Below are 11,801 nucleotides of genomic sequence, written 5' to 3' on the forward strand. Positions count from 1 at the left end.
TTGGAAGAGCAAGTTTCAGAAAATGGAAAAACTTTGTTTTGACTCACTTGTTTTGAACAGAGTTATTTACTGGCTTACCATACTTTCTTACACATGCAGTAGGCCAAATCTTACATGGTCCAATAAATATGTGCCCTTTCTTTGGCGCCAACATGATATCCTACAGCATCTCTTACCTCTTATTCTCAAGAAGTTGGACCATGTCATGATTTGACCATCACAGAAAATTGCCATGGCACTGTATATCCTCATTTGTATCCTCATTTGAATCCCCACATAGCCTCATGTGTAAAATAAATTCTACACATTTATCAAAAATTTGACGGCATACCAGTTTGTAATACTCATTCATGATTAATAACGAGAACATTGTAAAATTAAGTGACATGGGATAGAGACACCTAGAGAAAGGGAAATGGAAACTAAGAAATACGATGGCATCTATTTAAAACTATCAAGACAAAAAGTTAGGGTTGGTAGACATAAAGGCCTATGAGAAGGAAGAAGAGTAGCTTATTTAGAATGATGTCTGAAGAAGTACAAGACTCAGCAGTATAGATTTTATTATGCCTGCTATATGAGGCATAAAGTCTTTGGTCTGATCAAATATCTTTAAACATTCCCCACTGGAACAAATACCCAAGGCCAGAAGCTTGCAGCAAAAACTACGGAGACGGTGTTGAGGCTCTCTGGGGGACAGAGTTACACAACTAATATTTTCCTGCATGCATACCAAAGGAAGACTCTTCAGTCCCATGATTTTTATATCCTGCTATCCATAATGCTGTGAAATGCATAAACAAATGAAATGCTAATTCCTGGGTCCCTAGTGAATATTTTAAAAATATGGGGCATTGTGACATTGAAAATATTAAAAATTGGATGTTTACATATTTAAGGTTAGAGTTGGGAAGAGCTTGAAGATCTTGACATAGATGTCTTCCTATATCCTGAAGGGGGAAAACTGTCCACGGGGACACAGAGGTCTGTTTCATGATGCTGCATTTTGTGTTAACAGAATAAAGCAATCAGAAACACAATCATACCTTTCTTGGAAGTTAAATTTGCAAAACAGCCTCGCATTTATTATTCCCAAATTACATGTATTGAGGGGATCAAAATATGTTCTCATGGGGGAAAAAGAGAAAATATAACTTGGAGAAATGTGACTGTTTTACATATAAAGTACAGTAAGTAGCTAAAAAAATTTAGAAATAGAAATATGCTATAGTTCGTCATGTTGATATACATTGTATTCCTTGGAAGAAATGAAGCCATCACCATCATGGTCATTCTTCTTAAAAATATCTTCTAAAACCGCATTCTGATACGACTTGTCACGTGGCTTCTCATCTTTTTCAAATTCCCTTTTCAGGTAATGATTTATCTAAAGGGCCAAAACAATATTTCTTTAATAAAAAGATATCACAATAAATTTCCAGTAACTTTGAGGAAATGTTTACATAAAGAAACTCAATATTTAAGACTACTTATAATAAGTGATACAAAATTTTTACGGGGCTGGCCTGGTTGTGTGGTGGTTAAATTTGTGTGCACCACTTCCTTCAATGGCTTGGGGTTCATGGGTTTGGATCCTGGGTGCGAACCTACACACCACTCATCAAGCCACGCTGTGGCAGCATCCCACATAGAAGAACTAGAAGGACTTAGAACTAGGATGTACAACTATGGACTGGGGCTTTGGGGAGAAGAAAAAAAAAAGAGAGGAAGATTGGCAACAGATGTTAGCTCAGGGCCAATCTTCCTCACCAAAAAGCGTACCTAAAAGAAAAATAAGGGGCCAGCTCAGTGGCGTAGTGGTTAAGTTCACGCACTCTGCTTTGGCAGCTCAGGGTTTGCAGGTTTGGATCCTGGGCGCGGACCTAGCACTGCTCGTCAAGCCACGTTGTGGCAGCATCCCACATAAAATAAGAGGAAGACTGGCAACAGATGTTAGCTCAGAGCCAATCTTCCTCACCAAAAAGCACACCTAAAAAAAAAAAACAGAGTACTTAAAAAAAAATGAAGTAGGCAAAGGGCATTCTTGGCAGAGGGAACAGCCTAAGCACAGAGGAAACAGAAGGCTGTTTAAAAAAAAAAATTCTTTTAAAGCTATTTGAGGTTTTATTTTTTTTAACCTTTGAAGCAATTTTCTGAAGAGAAGCTGATCTTCCAATTAGCTTCTCTTGAGACTACAGATGGTTAGTAGTACATACTCAAAGATGAACTGAATTGAATTTTGTTGAAACTAAATACCTTCTAATAATATACACTGTCCACGCTATCAAAGGAAATCCATTAGTGACTAAAATCGAACTTGTCATTTCTATAATCTCTAAAATTAATGAATGTTGTATCATCAATAAAACCCAATCACAGGTTTTGAAATAAAATTTAATTTTCTTAATTCTTCTATGCTTCTCCAGCTCTCCCCCAAATCCACAAACCATGACAATCTCTCTAATAATAATGTCAAATGAAGAACAGATATTCTGAAGTATTCCCTTTTTCTCTATATAATACAATGTTTTTCTCAGCAAAGACACATAAGCCCTGCCTCATATGTAGCTACTAGCAACACCTGACTATTAAGTACTTGAAATGTGGGTGGATCAAATTGAGATATGCTACTGTAAGGCAAAATACTCAACAAATTTTGAAGACAACACAAAAGTATCTCATTAATAATTTTTATATTGATTTTATGTTGAAATGGTAATATTCTAGACATATTGGGTTAAACAAAACATCCTTGAAATTAATTTCACCTGTTTCTTTTTACTTTTTAAGATGTGGCTACTAAAAATTTAAAATTATATATGTGACTCAATTATATTTCCACTGGAAAACCTTAATATATATTATAGCCAAAGAAAGCAATGTACAATAGCTGGAGAAAATGTTTAGCAAGGTTGGGAATTTTAGAGGCAAGAGTATTTTTGAAGGCTCACGTTGAACCCTGAGAGATTTTTAGCAATACATATCCCAAACTCAATCCATCGGGAGTAGAGTTTATTTTAGAACGATCAATAGATTTTAATGAAAGATATATCAACTGTTCTCAAATGTGACTTCAGTCCTATAGGATGGAGATGCATTTTTTCTTCCAATAGAGCCTTAGTAATCCTACGTAGGTGTAAAGAATTTTAAACAGCCTCAAATATTCCTCAGTTTCTAAGTAGGTAAAAATATTTTCATAATGAATATTGCTGACTCTCAAAATGTACTTTTCCAGTAAACTGTAGTGAAGAGGTACAAAAAGGGAGTCAGAACATGACCTTAATTTTGCTGGTAATGGGTTCCACAGTTTCCACTTAGTAATTTAATAAAAATACTGTGTTCCCCTTCTCCCCCCACCTTACTTATACTGAAGAAATAACTGACTAAATTTGATGATGAAGGATAGTGTTTCTTTTAGCCATGTTTCAAATCCAGGCTTTGCCATGTACTGGCTGTGTGGTCCTGGAAAAATGATTTAACCTCTCTGAACCTCAGTTTTGCCATCTGTAAAAAGAGGAAAAGAGTATCTTCATTGCAGGATTGATGTGAGGCTTAGAGTCGTGTTCAGGGGTGTCAATAAAGACAGCTGTTATTATTCAAGCATACGAAAACCTCTCATCCATCCAGTGATAATGCAGCTGGTCCCTGACACCTGAGAAACACGTGGGCAGACCATAGCCAAGCAGGTCACTATTTTGGACTTTCTTTACTTTTACTTTGCAGAAAAGAACTGAAGATCCCCTAAGGCTACTGAGGAGTATTCAAACTGCAGCACGTGCCTCGATGTGCAAGGGATACTGAATAGTCTGTGTGCACAGGCTGGGGTTTGGGTGCCTTGTGAATTCACCTGCAGCTGCTGTTCCCCTCAAGAGGATGAGAAGTCAAGAGAAGGCACCGACTGGGGACAGTGTGCCACCCCTCTAACCGCTCCTCTGAAGGAACAAGGCACGTTCCCAGTCCCTTAACCCTCCTCCACCACTGACCAACCAGAGTTTCCCGGGAAAGTCCTTACTAACATCTTGGAGAAGGAAGTGGAATTAGGGTGGGGAAAGGATTGGAGAGGGAGAGGAAAAGAAATAGAGAAAAGGGGCTTCCTCTTATCACTTGAAATCAATGACGCAGTTGCCTTTTATTACCTATGTAGGCGGTAGAGTTATGAAAGTTAAACTGCCTCCAAACAAGAGGGGAGACAACTGGGTTACCCAATTTAAGCAAAAAGAGTCTAGTCAGTGAGATTAAGGAAGGCACTAGACTTCAATGAAACAAACACTAGCCCTGAAACGTTCATGCTGGGAACTCCCTGAAAGAGGCAGGGTAGACTCATGGTTAAGAGCACCACAGTGGAGCCACATCGCTGGGGTTGCAGTCTGGTTTTGCCACTTACAGCTGTAACCTTAAGCTAGTTACTTAACCTGTCTGGGCATCATTTATTTCCCTCATCTATAAATTGGAGATGATGACAATAGTGTCTGCCTCATAAACTGTCATGGAGATTAAAGGAGTTCACACACTAATGAATTTATAATTGTACCCGGTACTGAGAAAATGTGATAAAATTATCTATTATTATTATTATTCTGAGATCTTTATTAATCCTTCAATTCATATATAAGACTAACTGGGATGCAGAAGCTAGGGAGCTGAACTTCTGGCTCCTCCTGACCAACCTTCTAGCCCACGCAATTCAAATTCTTGCTAGCTCTTTTCATCATCTCATGTAATCCTTGCCATCCTATGAGGTGGGAATTATTTGCCCTGTGACAAATTCTTACAGTGCTGCTTGAAAGAGATCTGCCCCTGTAGTCTAGATGCTGGAAATGTCCTGTAGAGATGAGTTTAGTATTTTAATGACCCTCTTGCAGCAGGGAGAAAGGAAATTGAACAGGATGATCTGGTTACAAATTTTATATTGAAAAAGCACATTTTCTTCTTGGAGCTTAGATTTTTTTGTAACCAGCTCTATAAAAGCAAAGTAATCAGCCCACACTAGGTAGAAGTGAAAAAATCATAGCTGTAACACAGAAGTATTTAAATTGTGATAAAAAATTAGATTAGACATATGAAATCTGTTTGAATTACCTCGGCTTTAGAGAGTTGCCTGTCATTGTCCGTGTCTATCTGTTTAAATGTTTCAATGCTTCGTGGTCCTTTCGTCACAGCATAAAGTTCAATCTCAAAAATCAATGTTGCATCAGGGGGAATCTTGCCTTCGGCTAAAGGTATAAATTTTTTTAACAGTTTAACTTACATGAAGATAACGTTCAAATATTTATTCACAAATAGCCATTATAGCATTATGATTACATTATTCATATTTATAAAAACTGCTTTCTAAATACTTTTTAGGATTTTTTTCCATATGTTTTTACATCAAGTCAGTTCTAAGGACCTAGCAGACCATTATTTCCTGGTTAAATTAAAATAAATATAAATCATGTAATTTTTATTAATATAACCCATCATTATACAGCAAAGAACTGGTGCAGACAAGAAATGCATGGGCAGAAAAATTTCAAAGTGTAGATCAGTAATCTTTTAGAAAATGATTTTGTGTAGTTATTTGGAAGCATAAATAAAACATACGTATCAATATATTTGACTTTCAAGTTCTTTACAGACATTAAAAAATAAGTGCAATGAGGGGCTGGCCCCATGGCCTAGTGGTTGGGTTTGGTGCACTCTGTGTGGGCAGGCCGGGTTTGGTTCCCGGGTGCTGACACACACCACTTATCGGTGGCCAGGCGGTGGCAGAGACCCACATATGAAATGGAGGAAGACTGGCACAGATGTTAGCTCAGGGTGAATCTTCCTCAAGCAAAAAGAGGAAGATTGGCAACAGATGTTAGCTTAGGGTGAATCTTCCTCAGCAAAAAAAAAAGTGCAATGACAGAATAAACCAGTAACAATTTTATGAAGAAATTTCTAATCACAATAAAAAATTTCAGTATTCAGTTGAATAGTTCTCTTTAATAAAGTTAACCTATTAACTGATGTCACAGATGATTTTAGCAAGCTATGGGCTATTTCAGATGACCATTTTATAAACCAACCTGCCAAAAGGACTTGCTAAGAGGCAGTGGGTGGCTTGTGTCACCAGCATATTCCCAGAGTCTCACACAGTACCTGATCCATCATGGTCACTTAAATATTTGCCAAATGAATGACGCCTACTGTTTATTTTTAAAATGGCTAAGTTTGTTCTCTGAAGGAAACAGTAATTTCTTTAATGAAAAAGTGGAGAATTCTTGCTAAAGTATTTATATAATCCAAAGAGAAAAGGGCTTTAAAGTTACAGCCAAAAGGAAAAGTGGATCAGTCACCTCCAAATCGAGGACACAGAAAAATCTACCCACACATCACGTGACTAATGCGACCGTCCCAACCGATGTACCTCATATTATCTGACTTTAGAGTAAAAGAGCTAGAGATTGAGTCAATGATCATTTTTACAAAACTCATTCCTATTCTGGCCCATTAGGATCTCTTTATGACAGAAAAATAACATCTGACAATAGTTAAACACGAATTCAAACATAAATTAAAATTTCTTAAGAAACAAATATTACAAGTTGAAGTTTCTGAATAATTCTACTGTGAACATAGAAAAGAAAATATTGCCAATTAGGTTTTTTCTTGCAAAAAAATTATAGTATAAAGAAAAGAGAAATGTGCATTTGTTATAGAATTCCTTGTATTTAGACAAGCAGATCAAAGACGTAGGAGTTAATGTAAAGAATCTATACATACCACACGGACTGTTAATTAAAGCACTAACAAGTCACATGCATTTCAAACATGCAGGGGTGCTCTGTGACATGAGGCAAGGACACTGCGCAGAGGAAAGACTTCTTCAAGTACTACCTAAAACAAAGTTATAGCTAATGTTACGTCTTAATAACAACTTATTTAAAAAAGTTCATCTGATCAAGAAGTTGTGTTAAGCAGTTACTTATGGTCTACACTGCAACTTTTAAGATAATCTAATCTGAACTACTGTAATGCAGGTAAACTAGCAGTTTACGTTACAAAGAACACACTTTGTTGGGTCTCCTTTTCCTTATACGTGAAATGAAGCGTTGGTGGTGTTACTAGCCAGATTCACTATTTTTATGTTTATTGGTGACACCTCAGATTGAATATGAACTAACTACGGCAAGTCAAATTTCTACATCTCTGCAGCAAGAGTCTGGTTTATGAACAGCTTAGGCAGCCTGGGTAGTCATTCATATCTAAGCATAAATTAGTTTACAGAAAGGATTAACTTAGTAGTCATTTGCCTTTGGGTAATGGGATCCAGGGTAAGCACCTATTGATGCCGGACGTGGGTGCTCTAGGCAGAGTGGGGAGTGGGTGTTGTGGTAGTAGGCAGAACGTGGAGGCATCTGATGAGACAACACAAGAGAGAAAGGAAATGCTGAAAATTCGATTAAAGAGACTGAAAGACAACTGGCCTCAACCTATGACAACATTTTTAGGAAAAGTATTGCATTCAGTTTAATTTCAATTCAATTTTCTCTCTCTCCCAGGTTCCTCTACAAATAAAAATAGGATACACAAACTATGGTTCCATGGGAGCTATTCTGACGGGACCAAATGGTTGGCAAAAAGCATTGAAAACGAAGCTGTTGTTATCTGGAACTCTCTCTTTAGGAGTTTTAAGTCTGATTGGGTTTGACTTGAACCACTACCCTTCCTCCAATCCAATTTGGGGCAGTGATCCCCTGCTCTTGCTGGAATGAACAGATGAGGGAATCACTACTCTTAATGAGTAAACACAGAGCCTCAAAGAGGGCATGCCATTTCAACAAAATATTTGGGAGTAAGGACAATATCTCATCGTAGAAAATTAATTTTTACTTTAACTACATACTAAATATTTCAAATAGGTGGAGTTAGCAAGGGCTCCACATAGAACGAAGAGATAAAGATTCATTCTTTATAATCTTCACACAGCAACAGGAAGCAAAGACCTAATTGAGAACGCAAGATGGAAACTGTCCCTCTGCCAGACTGCTCATTTTCCCCTTTTATAAAAATGTCTCTACTCTGTTTCACTTTTAACTTTAGTGATTTTTAAAAATGTAATTTTGCAAAAATTAATACATGCACAAGGTAAAAATTTAAACAGTAGAAAACATTATAGAGGGAGAAGAAATCTCTTCTCCTTGACCCTCAGGCCTCCATCCCAGGAACGCTTAATGTCATCAGATGACTGTGTACCCTTCCAGACATAGTCCACGTAGAAACATGATGCATACGTGAAATTCCCCGTCACGTGTAACCTCATGGAGGATGGAGAATTGTTTCTGCTTTGTTCACTGCTTCATGCTCAGTGCCTAGAACAGAGCCTGGCACTGATGCTCAATAAATATTCCTTCCATGATATATTCTATCCCACTTTATTTTTAACATATTAATACATATGGCTCTGCTTCATTCTTTTTACTAGCTGCACAGTAATCCATTGTATAGATGTACCATAATTTAACTAATTTCCTATCAATGGATACTCAGGTAGTTTCCAGTCTCTTGCTACCCAAAAAAAAGTCTGCAAGGAATGTTCTTTTACACATACCTTGTGCACATTCCTGCAAATAGAGCTACTGGGTCGTGGGATATCGCATTTTAAATTTTGATAGAAATTGCTCGAGAGGTCAAATTATTTACATTCCCAGCAATAATTCATGAGACTGCTGGTTTTCCCATGTCTTTGCCAACTTTCATATCTTTGTAGTCTGATGAGTGAAAATCATGTCTGATTTTTGTAATTTCCCTTTAATTATGAATAAAATTAAGTATTCTCACAGATTTAAGGTCACTTGTATTTTTTGTTAGCAGGCCACTTGGTAATGAACCTGCCTCTTTCTCGGGATAGGTCATTTTTATTATTGGTTAGGAAGAGTCTTCATATGGGTTTCAAACATTTTCCCCATTTATCTGCTTTACCTAGGTTCTCAGATCTCACCCTAGGATTTTAAAAATAAGTAAGAAAGTGAAAGAAGCAGTTCATTTCTTCCACATTTCAAAGCTTCTCCTGAATTTGGGTAATAGTGACTGACAGCTTGTTATATTTCAGATGTTCTTTTCACAATGTTCCAGTGCTGTCCTTTTACTCGAAAATCATATTTTCAGTTTCCTGAGTTTTATGAATTTGACTTTGGTACTGCTTACCAAAGGTATGTGCTATAGACATTTATGTAATAATTAATAAAATAATATATACTAAAAACAAATAAAAATGACTAAGGTAAAGCTTATAGAACATACAAGATCATTATGAGTGTTGCCAGTATGCGGGGAAAGAATTCTGGACACAGAGATCTGTATTCCAACAATGTCTTATTTTCTTTATATGTAAAAAGAGGGGACTGGGCTGGACTGGACTAGATAGAGCTAAGGTTTATTGGCCCCTATAGTTCTGTAATTATTTCCTCTAAGATTTTTTATTTTATTTTTTTTAGTGATTCAAAATTTTTCATTGTGGGAAAATATATGTAACATAAAACTTACTATCTAACCATTTTAAGTGCACAGTAGTGTTAAGTACATTCATATTGTTGTGCAACCAATCTCCAGAACTATCTCATCTTGCAAAACTGAAACTCTACACCCATTAAGCAACAATTACCTATTCCCCTCTCCCCCAGGCCGGCGACCACCCTTCTCTTTCTGTCTCTATGAATTTGAGTACTCTAGGTGCTTCATGTAAGTGGAATCACACAATACTTGTTTTTTTCATTTAGCATAATGTACTCAAAGTTCACCCATGTTGCAGCATATGTCAGAACTTCCTTTCTTTGTACAGCTGAATAATATTCCACTGTATGTATTTAGCACATTTCATTTATCTATTCATTGGTCAATGGACATTTGGGTTATTTCACTTTTTGGCTACTGTGAATAGTGCTACAATGAACATGGGTATAGAAACATCTCTTTGAGACGATGCTTTCAATTCTTTTGGATATACACCCAGAAGTCTGTGATTTATTTTTAAATATATTTTACAGACAAAATATTAAAACACCTTACCATAGCCTTCCTTTCCATATGCAAATGAAGGGGGTATGATCACTTTCCGCTTCTCTCCAGGGCACATATCCATCATAGCAATATCTAGGCCTTTTATGACTTGCCCAACACCAAGAACAAACCATTTGGGATGGCCTTCATTTTGCGACCGGCTATAATAAAAAACAAAATGTAGGTAAGCTAATTTCAAGAAAAATAAAATCAAACTTTAAAACACAGCTGGGCATTGTTGTAATTCAAACTTGGAGTCCTCTCTAACCATCTCCTTTCCTACATTAGCACTCATTCTGAACCCCCTGGTGGGGTGTTTGGCTCAAACTTCCCCTATAATAGCCAGAAAGAGGTATGATTTGCTCAAAGCTAGTCATCAGGAGTAATCTCATTTTCTTTTTTGTTGTCATCTTTACAAAAACTATTCAACAGTTAGTTAACTTTTTAATGGGTCTCCTGCCCCTAACTAGGTGCATGACTTGCCCAAATAACTCTAACCTCTCTGGGTTTATTCTGAAAAATGATAGCGCAACTTTAGCCTCAAAAATTCATTGAAATGGTAATTAAAATTTGCATCTTTTCTTCTTACTCAATATCTCTATTTTCTCCTAAATGTAAAGCACTTTCCCCAATCCTATCTGTATAAGGTAATTGCACACATGAAGAAAAGACATTCTCCCCCTGAGTAATAAACCATCAATTAAATCAGAGTAGCAGCGGGGCAGGTGGGAGGACACAAGGCCCAGAAGTCACCAAGGAAAGCCATTATTGTAGTGGCCTCTTGATTCAGTTGGAAAGTGGCCCTCGGCCTGTAAACATCTTGCTTCTGAAGGCCAGAAAAAACTCTTTTAAACTACCCTACGTAATCCTCCGTAAAGACACTCCCACCCACGGCAAAAGAAAAGCGCGAACATCCTTACAGTCAGCTCCTTGACCTACTTCTATAGGTCTCAAGAGCAGCGGCGATGCTGGGGGGGGGGGGGGGAGGCGAGGGCCGTGTGGATGCAGTATATTTTTGATAATTTCTAGGGCCAAGATTTTCTAACTTAAAAAGTAACACTCAGTTTAATAGGGCACTACTGCATCGAGTCTGATTTTCCCCCCTTAAAAATAAAGGCACAACTTTCAATTGGGCTTCTGGCTGGTGCAGGGAGGCGAGATTTCGCGCATGCACTGGCCGCGGGAGCAGTTCGCAGCATTTCCTACCTGCAGTAGAATTTCGAGCCGTCTTTAGCCAAGAATCCGTCGTAATGGGCATTTAGCAGGTCTCCCTTCTTGCTTGTCTTAGAACAGTTTTCTGGACGATGCAAAACTTCTATTTTCACTTCCTCTGTGCTGTCTTCCTTTTGTCCCTGAGCAGTGAAAATGCCCCACACGGAAAAGAAAACGATTACTCTGAATAACAAATGCATGATTCCTGGAGTCGGCTCCAGTTGGCCACCGCGTTCCGTCACGCGTGGCACTGTCGCCGGGGGTCCGCCCCGCAGCTGCGTTCCGACACGTGGCAGGCATTGTGCTACGTCACAAAGGGCCGGGGCCGGCGGCGCGTGGCTCCGCCCCCCGGCGGCGCGCTCGGCAGCGGCGCGTCAGCCAGTCCGGGAGGGTCGCGTCCCCGCGGTCCCCGGCGCTTCAACTGGCTGTCCTCAGTCGCTAAGGCAACACTGCACCATCGCACCGCTTCTCCTCGCTGTGGCCGCATGTTTTACAGCCGGTTTCCTCAGGGTTTGGTAGTCACGCTCGCTCTTCCTGGAATGAAACCGGCAAATCACGAAATAAAC

General features: G+C 38.4%; 1 protein-coding gene across 1 annotated transcript; it reads right to left on the reverse strand.

Annotated features, from left to right (window-relative positions):
* Window positions 1-154: 154 nt before the first annotated feature.
* FKBP7 (FKBP prolyl isomerase 7) lies at window positions 155-11,525 on the reverse strand. The gene is made up of 4 exons (XM_046658967.1): window positions 11,230-11,525; window positions 10,033-10,184; window positions 5,080-5,213; window positions 155-1,387 (listed from the first exon to the last, which is right to left on the reverse strand). Exons 1-4 carry the CDS (start codon window positions 11,433-11,435, stop codon window positions 1,226-1,228), a joined length of 654 nt encoding a protein of 217 aa, XP_046514923.1. The 5' UTR covers window positions 11,436-11,525; the 3' UTR covers window positions 155-1,225.
* Between the last annotated feature and the right edge of the window lie 276 nt (window positions 11,526-11,801).

This window comes from Equus quagga, chromosome 4 (genome assembly GCF_021613505.1).
Source record: "Equus quagga isolate Etosha38 chromosome 4, UCLA_HA_Equagga_1.0, whole genome shotgun sequence".
Lineage (NCBI taxonomy): Eukaryota > Metazoa > Chordata > Mammalia > Perissodactyla > Equidae > Equus > Equus quagga.